Source organism: Galeopterus variegatus, unplaced genomic scaffold, assembly GCF_000696425.1.
Source record: "Galeopterus variegatus unplaced genomic scaffold, G_variegatus-3.0.2 Scaffold347, whole genome shotgun sequence".
Lineage (NCBI taxonomy): Eukaryota > Metazoa > Chordata > Mammalia > Dermoptera > Cynocephalidae > Galeopterus > Galeopterus variegatus.
The window spans coordinates 589,959-606,576 of NW_007726458.1; the positions used below are offsets into that span (position 1 = coordinate 589,959).

The 16,618-nt window shown below is 60.6% G+C and overlaps 1 protein-coding gene across 1 annotated transcript in view; it reads left to right on the forward strand.

The window, feature by feature from the left end:
- Positions 1-12,561: 12,561 nt before the first annotated feature.
- SH3BP2 (SH3-domain binding protein 2) overlaps positions 12,562-16,618 on the forward strand; it is a 21,389-nt gene continuing 17,332 nt past the window's right edge. Inside the window, exon 1 of the mRNA XM_008567811.1 lies at positions 12,562-12,641. Within this exon, the coding sequence (XP_008566033.1) occupies positions 12,562-12,641 (80 nt within the window). The remainder of the gene's footprint in view (positions 12,642-16,618) is intronic.

Consider the following 16,618-nt stretch of genomic DNA (forward strand, 5'->3'; position numbering starts at 1 on the left):
CGCTGTGATCAGCACCATCCATCAGGACTCAAGGCAGAACCCTGGGCAGGGCTCATGCTTGTGTCTCCTGGCACTTGAAACCGCACTGCCACATCCCTCCACTATGTCAAGTCAATCCCCAGCTGCAGTCAGTCGGCTTCCGTATGATTTCTCTTCAGCTCTTCTGTCCCCAAACTCTCACACCTCAGTGACTCCCTGCCCAAGGCTCGCCCGGCCCCAATCCATTCTCCTGCCTGGCTGGAATGAGTTTTCTAAAGTACAGTTCTGCTCCTTCTGTGCTCTTATTTAAATGACAGCTGTGTGGGCCGGCCCGTGGCTCACTCGGGAGAGTGTGGTGCTGATAGCGCCGAAGCCACGGGTTCGGATCCTACATAGGGATGGCCGGCTCGCTCAGTGGCTGAGCGTGGTGCTGACAACACCAAGCCAAGGGTTAAGATCCCCTTACCGGTCATCTTTAAAAAAAAAAAAAAAAAAAGGAAGTGACTTCCTATTGCCATCACCATCTGTGGCCTGAAATGTCTAGGAATACAGGAGGCTGCCTGGTGCTGGGTGGGCTCAGATACTCCATCGGGCCAAGCTGTGTGACCTAGACACCCTTCCTCTTCTTGGGGAAGGACAGGGACAGGAAGTCCAGCCTCATAGGGTGTGTGAGGGTAGTGTGGGTGCCTGCCCAGCGGCTGGGGGTGGGATGCATGGTAGTGATCCACTGGGAGCTGGATGCAGCACAGGGCCTCGGAGCCCTCAGAGTCGCTGTCAGGCCTTTGAGGACTCTCTGCTAACCAGAGCTGATGGCACTCAGGGTAGGGCCTCAGCCTCTGGTGGGAGTTAGTGCCTCCTGCCACTCGGCACCCATCCTGCCTGAGGACTTTGTCCCTGCCGTACCCCAATTGGCCACCCTTCCCCACAGATCCCGCCCCACACCTATGCCCTGCCTCTCTAGTTCCACTCAGTGAGAAGGGTATGCTGCTCCAGGGGACCACACCCCGACACCTTGCTGCCTGGCACGCAGCAGGGATGGGCCCCCCTAGTGCTGGCTCCATGCCATGCAGGGGAACCTGCTCCAAGGTGGGCCATGGGGGCAGAAATCTCTGGAAGAACTTCCCTTCAGGGCCCTCACTAGGACTGGGCCCAGTTCAGTTTCAGACCTGGGCTGTAGCTGCCAAGGAGATGGGGCCTGGGCCTGGTGAGGCAGCCCTTCCCTAGGGGTAGGGTGCTGGGCATGACTCCACCCACTGTGGTCCTGGTGTCCACTTGATTTATGGTGGGGGGAGGACAGAGCCCATCTCTGAGCCCTCCAACCCATCCTGGGGTCCTGGGTGCCTGGCTTCCGGAGAGTCTGTCATTTGGGACAGGGACTCTCTGAGATCAGCCTTCCCATTTTCTTGAGGATATGATCAGGAGGGTGAAGTGCTGTGGTCGGTGGTGGTGGCTGTGCCCAGTGCAAGGGCAGGAAGTTGCTGGGGAAGGAAGAAGGTTGAGAAATGACCCCTCACCCCTCTCCACTCCCTACTGCTGGGGAGGATCTAGTGGGCCTTGCCCCAAGCCAAGTTCCTGCCAGCTGGGCACTGAGGGGGAGGCTGTTCCAGGGCTGGAGTCCTGAGGAGCGGGAGGAGACCCGCTGCAAACCCAGGCCCCCACAGACCTGCCCGGAGCTGCCCTCGGTGTAGCCCTGGGCAAGGCAGCAGGCAAGGCTCTGGCCCTTCCAGTGAGGCGTACCCGAGGAAGATGCTAGAGGTGCCGTCTGGGGCACCCAAGGTGGGGCCTCCTCGTCACGGGAGTGGGAGGAGGGGCTGGGCCGAGGGCTTGGGCCTGTGAAGGACAGACAGGAGCAGGGAGAGCGACTGGGAGTGGGGCATGAGGGCATGGGAGGGTTTCAAGCAGGGGCTGGCCTTCCCCCACAGCAGCGGTGGCCTTGAGGAGACCGTGAGGAGCTGGGCGGGGTGCAGGGGATGGTGAACGCCCGGGTTGGGGGCAGAGAGGAGCAGGCACGTGAAAGCCTGTGGGAGGACAGCTGTGTGTGTTGGGAGGGAGGGATGGCAGGATGGGGCCGGTAACCCCCTCAGAGGGCCGTTGGGGATGAAGAGGTGGGAGAGAGGCAGACGCAGGTGAGACTGGGGTGGCATTGGGCCTTGCTAGTTCTGCCCCCAGCCCCGTCCCTCTCCCACCCCCACCGCCCACGTCCTCCCTGCTGGGTTTCTGGCTGACAGTGGCATGGCCCCATGGCTGTCTCCCCACAGCACCCACCGAGCTGTGCTGCCTGCCCACCTGGCGCTGCCTGCCCTGGCCCTGTGGACGGTCCCAGCCAGGAGGAGGCATTGGGGACCACCACTTGGGAGCTTTGTTCCGGGCTCTGCTGACCACCAGAAGCCACAGGGAGTATCTGTTTGGCCGAGTATTAAATGGAGCACTTGCCCTGTCTGTCAGGACCCCACGGGGCAGATGACAGGGCCAGGTGGGCACTTTGCTGGGGCCTCTGGTGAGGCCTTCCGAGGCTCCCGTGTCAGAATGCGTGCAGGGAGGCTGGGCTCACAGGGTCTGAGGTGGTGGTGGCTGGGGGTCCTGACTGGAGCCGTCCACTCGCTGGGGAAGGGCCTAGAACACCACCCCGGGGAGCAGTGGGGAAGAGCCTCTGCCAGAGGCCTCCTTCCTCAGCCCCACACTGGGCTCTGGGACCACCAGACTTGGCCTGAGGACCCTGGAGGGCACTGTCACCCAGCCTGACCACGGGGCATCAGGAGGTGTCTTGGGGTGACTTGAGCCGGGGCAAAATGCCAGGCAGGAGTTTGGGGGTAGGGACAGCACGAGGAGGTCAGGGAGTGGCGTGAGAGGCGTCCAGCGTGGTAAAGGGCCTTGAACCCTGAGGCTCAGCCGAGCCGCCTCCCTGCTGAGGCTTCGACAGGCTGGCTCGGAGCACGGGATGAGGGTAGGAAGGGGGCCGGACGGCTGGGTGGGGTGGATGGGGAAGAGGAGGAGGGGAGGAGAACCCCTCCCGCCCCCTGTCCCCTCCTGTCCTGACGGCCAAGGGTTGGGGCCAGACCGCACTGGCAGGGGCAGGGGAGGCTGGGGGCTGGACCCTGTTCCCGCCATCCTGGGCCCCTGGCCAGATCCTTGTCCTCACAGGGCCTCTGAACAATGGAGCAGTGTGAGGGGCCTGGGAACGTTCAGCTTGGCCAGGCCCCCTCTGGGCCCACGCTGAGGGGCAAGGACAGGAGCCAGCGGCCGTGAGTCATCGTGCACCGCCCAAGCCCAGGAGGCTCTGGGGTTCCCAGGCCTCGGAGGAACAGGTTGCTCTCGGTTCCCCAACCCTGGGATCTGGCCTGCTCCTCCTTCCTTCCTTTCCCCCCCGTCAGCACCTTTTCCAGTGTCCTCCCTCCCGGGCCTGTCTGTGTCTCTCCCTGCCTCTGCCCAGCGGAGACCCAGGCCTGGGAGTGGCCGCAGCAGCGGGGCTGGCCCCTCACCCAGGTGACCCCAGGACAAAGCCCGTGAGAGGGCGAGACTCAGTCTCGACATGAAACCTCCTGAGGCCAACCTAAAATTCACTAAGGAGTGAAAAGTGACAATAAGCAGAAAACATGGAATAAAATAAACTCAGAGTAAAAAATCGACAGCATCAAAGAAGAAAAACACATTTGCAAACAGCTTAAAAAAATTATTAGCATTGGGGAAAAAGGGATAAAAGCCGACGGATTAAGACAAGAAAGACCTAACCCGCAAACGCTGGTCTGAGGGGAAGAAGCGAAGGGGTCTCGTTCTGCTGACGCGGGCTTGATGGTTCCAGCCTGTGGCAGGTGGGCAGGGGCCAGAACCGCAGCATGGATGGTAAGTGGGATTCCACGACCCCCCAGTGGTGCATGGAGGAGCTGAGGTTGGGGCCATGTCTAGTGACCCTGGGCCCTGGCCCGCTGGCCCTGACCCAGGAGCCTGTCCAGGGGAGGACTGTGACGTGCCAGACCGAGCACGGTGCATGTGGAGGAGCTTTATGGTCGGTGTGGTACGAGGAGACCACCTGAAAAATACTACAGCGATGAATAAAAGGAGCAGACGGTGGAGCAGGCCAAGGCCACCGACAGCTGCAGGAGTCAGGGCTGGTGTCCCCGGTGGCCTAGCTCGTGACACCCCAGTAGGTACCAGTGTGGAGGCTTGTGCAGCTGCCCTGACCCAACCCCCACAGACAGCAGGTGCCCACTCAGTGTGCTCCTCACGGCCGACCCCTGACCCCTGCCCTTGGCTCCAGTGAGGAGCAGTAGGGCTGGATCTCTCTGACTGCCTCCCCCACCCACACCCCACCCTGGCACGAGCTTCAAGGCCTCGGTGTCCCCACTGTGTTCTGTTGTGGTCGCCTTGCCCTGGTGCTGGGATTGATATAAGCAGGGTGGCATCTGCCTCCAGGGGCCCTGGGACCTGGTGCTGGGCCAAGAGCCTGTGGCAGAGTCCTTGTGGGCCGTCTGCTTTGGTCCTCAGGGTACTGTTATCCACAAGCCCATTAGGGGGATGAAGAAGCTAGGGTCAGGGATCGAAGTCACATGTACCCAGTCCTCAGTGCCAGGGTGCAAGGCTGGGACTGGAGCCTGGGCCTGAATGGTGCCCGGCCCAGGAGGTTAGTCCAGGCCAGGCCTAAGATGCCACCTGCCTCCACTGGGCATGTGGCCTTGATGAGAGGTTCTGACACAGACGCGGCTCTGTCCCTCACCTCTGAAACTGTGTGCCTTCTCATGCCCTGACCCCAGGGCCTTTGCACGAGCCGCTCTCTGTCTGAGACACTCTCCATGTAATCCCTTGCTTGGCTAACTCACGTGGAAGATTTCTCCTGGGACGCTGGCTGATGCGTCAATGTGTCTGGGTGGAACGGATGTCACAAGGTTGTGAGTCAGAGGTGGCTGCCTCCGCAGCAGATTGGCAGCTCCAGTTGGAGGATGACAGCAGCTTGGACCCCAGGATGCAGGGTGTGGTCTTTACCTGCAGGCGGCAGTGCCCTGACTGTGTCCCTCTGCCCCCAATACCACGAGAACTCTGGAGGTTGGGGCAACACTGAGAGCAGGAGAGACGAGGCTCTGTCGACCACCCCCAAGCCTGGCTGCAGCTGAGCCTGGCGCAGCGATGGCCGCCCTGCTGTCATTCTCTGGCCTCCTGCTCTCGGTTTTTTCTGCTGCCCCATGGGGTGGAGCTCTGCAGGGGTCTCCCTGTCTGTCAGGGACACTGCCTGCCCCTCTGCCTCATTTGAGTCTGCTGAAGTGGGGAGCCCTCCGTCCACAGCCTCACACTGAGCGCCAGGCCTGGCAGCTCCGGGGCCTGCCTTGGTCACCGCCGGGAGGCAGAACTGGGGCTCTGCTCCTGAGGGAACTGGCAGCAGCAGGCAGGGCCTGCAGGGGGGCTTGAGGCCTGACCAGCCTCTTGCCCAGCGCACTGCCCCTCCACGGAGGGGCCACCCTGACTGGCCTCGTGGGTTGGTGGGTTTTCTGCCCAGGTGGGAGCCAGTGTCCTCCCAAGAGTGGGCCCGGGGCTCCCTCCATCTCCTCACCCCTCAGAGCCAGGCTTGGCAGGAAATGCTGGTGGGGTCCCTGCCAGGGCCACAAGGCTTTTGAAGTTCCCCAGGCTGTGTGGTGGGGGTGAGGCTCTGGGTGACACCAGCCGCACTAGCTGGGTGGTTGAGGGTCGCAACCTGCTCAGCTTCAACGTCCTCATCGGGACAGCGGAGTGTTCACTGTGTGCTTTAAAGCTAACATGTTTGGCATATGATGGGCCCAACGGCCTGGCTCTCCTGACGCAAGAGGTGACTGTAGGCAGGGAAGCACCCCTAGCCCTCACGACCCCCGGGCCTTGGCCTCAGCAAGGGGGGAGTCTGTCCCTTAGGATGTACCTGTGACACAGGTGCCCGCAGGAGGGGCTGGTTGGTGGTAGCCCTCTGTTCCTGAGGGGGCCAGCCAGGGGCTCGTGGCAGGAAGCGGGCCCTGTCTAACCAGGGGCAGGCCTGGTGCCTAGCACCAGTGTCCCCCAGAACAGCTGCCCAGGGCCTCCTGAGGCCCGGCAGGGTGGTGTTGCACAAGTGTGTGCTGGGGCTGAGTGTGAGCGGTGGGCACGGTGGCCACTGGGAATGGGAGAGGCAGAGCAGTCTAGATTTGGGGAAGTCTTGCCCTCTGTGGGCTCCTTGTCTGGCCAGGTGTCAGCTTGACTCTGACCTCGGAGGAGACTGACTGTCCACCTCCTGGCCTCCCGACGAAGAGGCCCAGCAGATTTCCCAGCGAACCACATCCCTTTGGCCCTGCAGGGTCAGTGGCAGAGTCAGGCTGGGGATGTGGGCTGCGCTGTCCCAGCCCCACGCCTGCTCTGTCCCGTGATTATTGCCATCCCTGCTTTATAGACGAGGACACAGGCTGGGAGAAGTCACCCCCTGGGTGACAAAGAGCCCTCGTATGGGCACCTCTCACGCACCCAGGAGTCTCCCTGGGATGAAGAGGCAGGGCATTTGGGGCTACTTGAATGGTTTAATTCAGCCAATGAGCCCTGTGAACTGGGCCCCGTGGAGAGTAGGAGGTATCTGGCTAGTTGGGGTGTGGACGAGATTCATTCATGCTGCAGACGGTATCTGGTGCCTCTGTCACACTGGGCATTGCACAGGTGCTGGGGACATGCAGGGGACAGACACACAATTTCCGTCCCCGAGAGCTGATGTCAGGGAGGGGCAGACAGCCCACAGACAGAGTGAAAATGCCACAGGGTACGGTCCAGCCTCTCTGGGCAGCTGGGGAGGGGTCCCACAGGCGGGCCAAGGCCTGCGTGGGAGAAGGGCAGGGGCAGGTAGTGGGGTCCAGCCCAAAGGCAGTGTGGTCTGGATGAGGGGCCAGGAGGCAAGAGAGGAGCAAGGAAAAGGGAGAGCAGTGCTCCAGGCCGAGGGCTCTGCTTGGGCAAGGGCATGGACAGGGAAGGAGCTCCTCACATCCTTTGGAATTCCGACCTGTGGGAATTCGGCACAATGGTGCGAAGGGCGGGCAGGGAGGGAGACAGGAGCTGGACGTTGAACAGGGGTGTCTCAAGAACACTGTCCTTCGGCACTTCCTCCCTTCCCCACGTGGCTGTGTTAATGGTGTTGCCAGTGGAACCCCAGTGACCAGGTGCCCCTGGAGTAAGCCTGCCCACCCACCACACCGGCTGGTCCACACAAAGCTGTCAGTCCCACTCCTCAGATGTGGAAACTGAAGCTCAGAGTGGGCCACGAGGCTGGGGGGTGGGTTTGATCCAGGCCTGTATTCTAACCACAGCACCATCCTGCTTACCACGGCCACATGGTGGAGCAGCCTTCCCGTGTTAGCCACTGGGTCAGGCAGGACTGAGCCCCTCTCTCAGGGGCAGCCCTTGGTGCCCTGTGCAGGGCCTGGGGCCTCAGGGTGCCCAGGCTGGCTGCGGTGGGGGGCGTGAGCCCCTTGAGGCCAGGCTGGGCAGGGCAGTGAGAGGGGGTGGGCTGCAGCTGTGGGCGAGGACCCAGGAACTCGGGGGTGGAGTGGCCCATACGTCAGCCTCTGATGAATTTTTTCTCAAGCAGTTAGAAGGTGGAACCTTCCAGTGTTTATGATGAACTGAAGTGTGAATCCTGAACCGCCTCTGCTGGCTTGTGGTTTGATGCAGGAGAGTGGCTCCAGGCTAGCGAGCGATGAAGCCCAACTGCGCGCCCCCCGGACCTGGCCTCGCTGTCCCCAGCCACACCCCACCCTTGCCACTGTGTCAGCCTTGGCCTGGAGCCCCTGCTCTGTAGCCTCCCTCCAGCTGCCCGTTCCTGGCCAGGCCAGACCTCGGCGCCAGGTGCAGGGCCACCAGGAACCCCGACTCTCATGGCCAGTCTGCCCTGGACCCTAGAGAGACGCTGCAGCCCCGCTTGGGGACACTGGCTGGGGACAGAGATGCCAGACCTGGGAGAGGAAGGCCCTGGTGAGGCATCCGAGGATGTGTGGGCAGTGTGAGTCCCCTCAGGAGTGACCAGCTATGTCCTGCCTACACCCTGGATGCCCTTCAAAGCCCCTGCGTCTCCTGGGGACACTTGCCAACTCTGGTGCACCAGCCTTTCTCCATTTTGCAGTGAGCAGCCTGCACACTTGCCCGGTGCTGGCCGGCAGCTTGTCTCACCGAGCAGAGGTCGTGGGCATGGATGGGCCTTGGCTGCACCAATGTTGGACCTCAGTTCTTTGAAAGACTCTTGTTGAGGGCCAGATCAGCTCTAAGTCACAGATTCTTCCCTCTGTGCTGGTTACAGCCATGTAGGGGGTTTGGCCTTGTGTGTGGACGCAATACTGAACTCATCTGTCCATCTATGTGTCCTTCTATCTCTTGGGTCCTGCCATGGGCCAGCACCCACCTGGGCCTTGGGGATTCAGTGGGACCCGGGCCGATGGGGAGTGCTGGGGACACATGTGGTGACATTGGTGGGTAGGGCTGTGCCATTGATATGGAGATTTCAGAGAAGAGGGCAAGCGTCTTAATGGTTTTGTCCTCGAAGTTGAGGGAACATTCAGTTTCCATGTGGAAGAGATTGGAGGTGCCAGGAATGGGGCAAAGTGGTCCTACAGGACAGGCCCAGAAGCAGGGGCCCAGGGCAGGAAGCGGGGGCCTCACCCTGTGCACTTGGCCAGGGAACCAGCCTGGCCTCGGCTGCCTGGTGGAAGTAGCTTAACTGAGCCGAGGAAGGACAGGTCCGAGAATTGAATGAGAGGCCAGGAGGTGGGGCCAGCAAGCCTGGTGGTGTGGGCCAGGTGTGGCATGCTGGACTGGTGGACCCCGTGCATGGGCAGGGTCGGAGGTGGTGAGCCAGGCTGCCAGGAGGCTGGATATCCAGGGAGGCCAGCTCAGGGATACGCCATGCAGCTGGATGCAGCCTTGCAGAGCCAGCCTGTTGCTGACGGGCATACCCACGACCTCGGACCAGACTGTGAGTGGAAGCCTGCATTCATCCTGGGACAGGACTTGGGGGAGTCTCGTGTGAATTCATTTCCTGTGGCTTCCCGAACAAAGTTCCACGCATTGGAAGGCTGAAAACAACAACAATTTACTCTCTCACAGCTCTGGAGGCCAGAAGTCCAAGGTCAAGGTGTCAGCAGGGCCGTGCTCCTTCCCGAGGCTCTAGGGGACAATTCTTCCTCGTCTCCCCCAGGTTCTGGTGGCTCCTTGGCTTGTGGTTACATCACTCCAATCTCTTTTCCGTCTTGACATGGTCTTTTCCATGTGTGTCATTCTATCTCTTATAAGGACATTTGTCATTGGATTTAGGGCCTACCCGGCTAATCTAGGATGAGATTCTTCATTTAATGACATCTGCTAAGACCTTTTTTCCCAATGAGGTCATGTTCACAGGTTCCAGGGACTAGGATGTGGAGATATCTTTTTGGGGTCCATCATTTAGCCCACTACACTATGTGTCCTCTAGGCCACCCACTCTCTGACCAAAAAATCTTATCTCCAACCAGATAGTGCCCAATACTGAGTTCTCTGGAGTCCTCTCAGCCCTGCCTCATCAGACAGAGAGAAAAATGAGGCTCAGAGAGGGGAGGGGGATCCTGGTCAGGGAGAACCCGGGTGGGTCCTCGGGCTGGCTGCGGGGTGGATCCAGGCCCTATGGGAGGGGCTGATGCAAAATGTCTTATTTTGAGAGATTGAAGCTTTCCCCACTGGGGGTGCCTGCCCCCCCTTCCCTGGGCTCAGTGCCCACATTCAGTGCCTGAGCTGCTGCTGAAGGCAGCGTGCAGGCACCAAGCCACTGACCCCAGGCCTTTGGCCCCGCGAGTGTCCTCCTCTCTGAACCTCAGTCTCCTCATCAGTTGAGTGCAGATGACAACAGGGCTAGCCTCTTGAGATGAGGCAGGTGCCCTGAGGCATGAGGCGCCAGCGCAGGGCCAGCTCTGTGTGTGACTGGCTGTTTGCCTCGCTCCTGAGCAGGCTGAGGGCCCCTCAGAACCCAGAATGAAAGCTCTCCCTCCCTCTTCTGTTGCAGGTTAACTCTTGGCCCCCTGACTGGCCCCACCAGCTGGCTCTCACCCACCAGCTCCCACCACCCTGGTAAGTGTCCTGCATTTGGCATGGAAGGAGATCCCCAAACCTGGTAGTTTGAGGCACCAGCCCAGGGGCAGGGGAGAAACTGCAGCTTAGGGAGGATGGAGTTGGAGACCAGGGCTGCCCGATGCTGGCAACTCCAGCCGCACGTGTCTCCCTGCATGGATGCTAGTGTGGGGTCATCTCCATAGTTACCCGCACAGGATAAAGGTCATGGAGTCACCATTATAGAGGGAGGGGGCCTGAATGCCCTCTGTTTTCAGGAATATGAATAGCAGCTCTATTTGCTGCAGGGATGAAATACTTCATCAGGAGATGAGAGGGCACTTGGAGAAACTGAGGCCCAGAGAGAAGGGGCCTGCAGAGGTCACACAGCTGCACAGGACTCTCTGGGAAGCTGGAGTGGCTGGCAAGCCAGTGTGGGTCTGCCCCCCGGGGTCTCCTCATGCAGCCTGTTTCTGTCCTCTGGGCCGGGACTCGTCCTAGAGCATCACAGGGCTGGACCCAAGGTTGGGCGTGGCCCTTCCTCACTTCCACCTGTGCTGCGTTTGCAAGCATGGGGCCCTGATGTGGCAGGGCATGGGTCTGGCTCCCACCTCAACCTCAGGCCTCGTCCATCCTTCCATTTGTCTGTCCAGGAAGAGGGGCACGTTCTCTGGCTGGCTCCCGGTTCTCATCTTGGTGGGTTTTCCTCCTCGAATCTGAGCCCCCAGCCTCCCTAGGCCATGGCCACCTCACTGCCGGTGGATTCCTCTCGGTGCTGGGATGTGGTCACCCTGAGCCCCTTCCAGCCTGTGATTCCCTCACTCCACCCTTGTTCCAGCAAACCTGGGCCCCTCCTCGGGGAGGCTTCCCCTGATCCAGCACCCACTGGGCCTCGCACCTCCTCTGGACCCCACAGCTCCTTGATAACCACACTCCATCTGAGAATGTCCCCCCGGCTTTTCCTGGCTGGCCTGTGGCCCAGGGGTTCCTCAGCTGCTATTTTATTTCAACCCTGGTGCAAAGGGGAAGGAGAACGGGAAGAGGCCCCACTCGAGCCCCCCCACCCCCCGCTTGCCGCCATCTGTCTGTCACGTCCAGCTTTCTGCTGAAGGTGTGGTCTGCCCTTGGCCACCTGAGGGCACTGAGGCTGGCACTGGCTGGGGGAGGCCAGGATAGCTGTGCCTACTCTAAGGAGGCCTCAGACACAGAAGCCCGAGCTCTGCACCCTCTAGGAAATAGCTGGTGATGTGCAGCTCAGGCAGCACAGGGGCCGCCGCAGGTCTGGGGCTTCAGACACAGCTTGGGAGGCAGAGACTCCTCAGTTTGGGAGTCGCTTTTTGGGTGCCGTGACACCCAGGCCTTTGGGACAGCTATAGGGGGTTGGTGTCTAGGGCCTGTTGGAGCCAGAACCACGGGCAGAGGTGGGAGTGTAGAGTTGGGGGGCTGTGCCCTAGGAAAGATGAGGCCCTGCAGCTCCTGGGAGCCCTGTGTTCTGTGGCCTCTGTCACCCTCAAATCTGGCCATGAGGCTGGCCCCAGGCTCCAGAAAACTCCTTTCTCCGCTGCCTCCTCCCAAGGGTCCTGTCCTCTCTGGAAGAGTTCAGACTTTGGGACTCAGGGGAGACTCTCCTCAGGGAAGGAGAGGCAGCGGGCTCAGCACCCAGTGGCCTGTGCTGGAATCCTTATTGCCCAGCTTCCTGGCTGTGGACCCTGGCAGGAAAGGCAGCTGGGTTTGGCAGGGGCAGAGCAGGCCCAGGACGGGCCAGATTCTGAGCAGGACCCAAGGCAGGGGCCAGGCAGTGACAGGAACGTGCTTTGCTAGATGTTAAGCAGAGCTGGCGTGGAGAGGGGGCACAAAGGTGCCCTGCGGGGAGGGTGATTGAGAAATGCCTGGGCCCACGGTTGGACCCGGTCCCTCAGTCCGTTGGTGTTGAAGGGCACAGAGATGGCTGCCTGGAATCCACAGGCCCCTGGGGAAGGAGGCGCAGCCCTCTGTGTGGCCTTGGTGCCTGCTTTGGGGGAAGAGGCTCGCTAGCGAGGTAGTGGACTCCCCATGTGGGAGCCTTGGCTCCCTTCTAGGCTGTGAGGGGCTTTGTGGTTTGCTGGAGAGAAGCCAGGCAGGCAGAGGTGGCCACAGGGGATAGGTGGAGGCTTCCTCCTGGGGGCACAGCTGGCCTCGCCCTGGAGCCCAAAGAGCCGTGGTCTCATGGTCTCTGACCATGGGGTGGGGGGGTGGAAGCAGTGGGGGGTGGGAGCTGAAACCCCAGGCTGAGTAGCGCTGATGGCACACAGCCCTGGGCCCTGCTGGCTTTCAGGACCTTGCAGGGTGGAAGGCAGGAAGTGCTGGTTCCCTGGGGCTGCCCAGGGAGCTGGCAACAGGAAGTCCTGGGCGGGGAGGAAGCCGTGGCGGCCACAGGCCCCACATGCAGCTGGAGTGAGCTTCAGCCACAGCGAGCTGGGCAGTGCATGGGGGCAGCCAGGGTCATCAGGCATCCCGTGCCTGCGAGATGCAGTCCATGGCTCTGCCTCGCAGCCCCTGAGGTGCATGGCCTCCCTGGGCCCCAGGACATCTGCCCGCAGCAGATCACCGGGCAGGAGAACCATGTGTTGGGTCAGTGCCATCAGGTCAGTGGGAACTGGGGGCTTGGGAGGCAGCCCTGGCCTTGCACTCACAGAACCGCTGGGGGGCCCACGTGGGAGCCACGGCCCTCCTCAGGGCTGGTGGTGGGGCCCAGAGGGTCTGGCCCTGGGCCTGCCAGAGGCAACAGGCTCTGAGGACAGTAACCCCTGTCTGGCTTGAGAGCCCGTAGAGCTGGATGGGCACAGAGGGAGCCCAGAGAGGGAAACTGCTGCTAGACCCCCCCCCTGCCCCTGTCATGTGCCTCTAGCCTGAAGCTGGCAGGGGGCAGGGCCCGCCTGCTGGGGTGGGGGTCCAGGTTCCCACTATACACCCCGCCTGGGGTGGCCTTGGTGTTTGGGTCCCGTGTTCACAGAGGTCATGTATGAGTGAGTGTATGTGTGCTGGGGGACAGAGAGAGCTTCGTGAGGTTCCCACTGCCCGCCTGGGGAGTGCCGTGCTCAGGGGCCAGCAGAGTGGAGGGCCCGCTGGGCGGGGGCGCTGGGCGGGGACTGTCCTCGTGAAGCCCAGGCTGTGCACCCTCCCCTGGCCAGCAGTGGGTTCTCCGGCGTGGCTGGTCGTTGGGCCTTTACGGGAGATTTTTGGTTTTGATTCTCTTACAGAGAAAGACTCTGGGAAGGGGGGAGAGGGAAGGGGGCACCGCGGGACTGAGACTGAAAGGGAGAACAAGTGAGCTGGTGTAGGCGGGGCAGCGAGGGGCTTCTCGGCAGAATCCGCCCACCGTGTGCCATGCTGGGGAAGTGACTGGCGACTGTGCCGGGGTGGGGGCGGGGTGGCAGTGAGGACTGCACCGTTTACTGGCTGTGTGACTCTGGGGGAGTTACTCAGCTTCTTTCACCCTCAGTGTCTTCGTCGGTGACATGGGGCTGACACTGGTCGGGACCTTGGGGTGTTGGGGTGAGAAGCACGGCGCCTGGCCCAGTGTGCTTGGTGCAGGTTCTGAGCCCCTCCCGGCCTTGCTGTCCTGTTCTGTAAGAGGGAGGAAAGCCCAGGCTCCGGGGGCCCCGTGCGATTTAATGAGCTGAAAAGCAGAACTTGGCACTGGGCCTGTGTGGGGCTGGGAGGTGCTGACCACAATTCTGACCTGGCCTACACTGCCTGCCCAGGGCACTGGGGACCCATGAAGGGTCTTGTTAGCCCATGGTGGCTGTGCACGTGCACGCGTGAGAACGAGTGCTTGCGTGTGTATGAGTGTGAGCATGCGTGTGAGTGTGGACAAGTACGTGTGCATGTGTGTGTGAGCATGCGTGTGTGGCCGTGTGTGTGAAAGTGAGAGCATGATGTGTACAGTGGTGCTGAGTGTGAGTGCACACGTACGAGTGTGAATGAGTGCTTGCGTGTGTGTGAGTGTGAGCATGACGTGTGAGTGTGGACAAGTACGTGTGCGTGTGTGTGTGAGCATGCGTGTGAAAGTGAGAGCATGATGTGTACGGCGGTGTGTGTGAGTGTAAGTGCTGAGTGTGAGTGCACACGTACAAGTGTATGAATGAGTGCACTGCACTGGGGGGGCCTGTTCTCTTCTCCTTTTGGGTTCAGGCCCCCAGCCCCACCCAACCTGCGACTCTCACAAATGGGGCTGGCCTGGTCACTGCTAACAGTAAGTCCCTGACACTGTGGTCACACGAGGTGCCGGCTCCCTCACCACAGCCAGGGCCATGTCTGCAGGTGTCAGGGGAGAGCCTGCAGGAGCCCAGCCCCACAGGGCCACCACCCCGCTCTCATGCACAGGCTCATGCCTGTCACATACATGCACACATGTGCACACCCACACATGTGCACACAAATATGCCCTCCTACATGTGAGCTGTGCACCATCTGTGACAATAACAGGGTGTGTGGAGCCACAGCTTGAGTGTGGGCCTGTGTGGGTCATGATCACACATCCTTCGGGGCTCACGCCCTGGACGGAGGAGGGGGCAGCCACAGAGACTGCATCTGGTAGGAGTCGGTGGGGCTGTCTCTGTGGGACAATATGGCTTTCACCTGCTTGCTTTGATTTTACCCCAGGGGCCGCAGACCTCGGGGTCACCCGAACCAGTCTCAATTTTGAGAGAAGGTGGGGAGGATAGCACAGGTAGCGCACACACATGCACATGTGTGGACAACACAGGCATACAGGCTCAAATGCATGTCCACACATGTGCACACACACAGAGATCACATGCCTTCTAGAAGGGCACATGGAGCCCATCAGCCACACCAGCTCTGGCTACCCCATGCTGTCCCGTGTGTCTCCAGAGCCCTAAGCCAGGCAGCAGCCTCTCAGCTGCAGGGAAAAGGGCCCTGCAGCACCCTGCTGCCAGCTCACTGGGTGGCCTTAGTACCCTCCTCTGCAAGGGCAGATTCCCCAGAGGGGTGTCAGGGGTCTCTGAGGAGTAGACTTTTCTGTGCCTACTTTACACTGGAGGAGCTGAGGAAAGGGGTTAGCAGAAGAAGGGCCCCGAGCGGGATTTGGACCCAGGTCTCCAGCACTGTCCTACACAGCTCTCACCCACGGTGGCTCAGCTGACACTCCCAGCAGCACAGTGATAGTCCCTTTTGGGCATCTGCCTCTACAGAGGAGTAGACTGAGGCCACCCAGCGTGCTGGCAGGCAGGCCTGTGGGGTCCTCTGGGGTGAATGGATGGAATTTAATCATCAGGTCCCTGGGGCTGGGGCAGCAACATGGGCACTGAAGGAGACAGCTAGGGAGGCCGGGCCAGCCAGGAGGGCGGATGTCCCTCGGGACTCCCCCCAGCTTTTGGAGGCACGGGTGGAGCTGGAGCCTGTGAGCTGAGCTGAAATTCCCTAAGAGCTGTGTGGTCACCAAGGCCCCCATGGTTCGTCATTGTCCTCACCCTCAGCGCCACTTCCCCTGTCTGCTCCTGGCCTGGCCTGGCACTGGCTCCTGGGCAGGTGCCAACCCACCTCACCCACTGGTGCAGGGCAGGGCCAGGAAGGGCCAAGGAAGTTGGGGTGGCAGGGATGGGCTTCCTTTTGGAGGGCCCATCCTCTGGAGAGGGCTGTGGATGTCAGCATCTGTCCTGAAGCAAAGACATTCCCAAGGGAGGAGAAGGTGGAGCACGAGCTGGCCCTGTCATGACCTGCCCTTCCCACCCAAGGTTAGTCAGTGGCCACCTGAGAGCCTTCATCCTGCCCACAGTGGGACAGTGACCAGGTGGGAATGAGCCCTTTGCAGGCCTGCCTCTGCCTGGCCACTGAGTCGAAACAGGGCGGGGCCGTAACCTGCCCAGGTGTGGAGCCAGGAGGAGGTGGTGGGCTCCATCTGTGTTCACAGCAGTTCCCCACACCCTGACGCAGGTGCCAGGTCTCCTTACAGCTTGCAGGGAATGTAATACACCACGGAGGGAACTCTGTTTCAGCTTCCTGTACCTTCCAGGCAACCCACAATCCCCAGCACCCACTAGGGTCAATGTTCCATCCCTCCTCTGGGGCTTCCTGGATGCCTCGTCTGTGCTGGGCCTGAGCTGTGGAAGATGAGGGACAAAGACAACCTAGTCTGGTCCATGTTAGGTGGAGGGAAGGCTGTGCTAGCCCCTAGTGGGAGACACAAGACCCCCTAGAGGTTATGGGAGACTGCCTGGAAAAGGGGACACTTAAACTAACTCTTACTTTCATTTTTGGATGTTACTAGTATGAGGCTACTTCAAAGAGTTTGTGGAAAATAGAATTGCAAGATAATACAAATCTTTCCTTGAACTTCTTAAAGTAAACTACCACCAGCTGCCAAAAAAACAAAAGCAAAAACAAAAACAAACAAAAACTTTTTTGGGCCGGCCCGTGGCTCACTTGGTAGAGTGCGGTGCTGATAACACCAAGGCCACGGGTTTGGATCCTATATAGGGATGGCCGGTTTGCTCACTGGCTGAGCGTGGTGCTGACAACACCAAGCCAAGGGTTGAGATCCCCTTTTTGGGCACAAAAAAAAAAAAAAAAAAAAAAAATATTGGAACTAATGAATGTG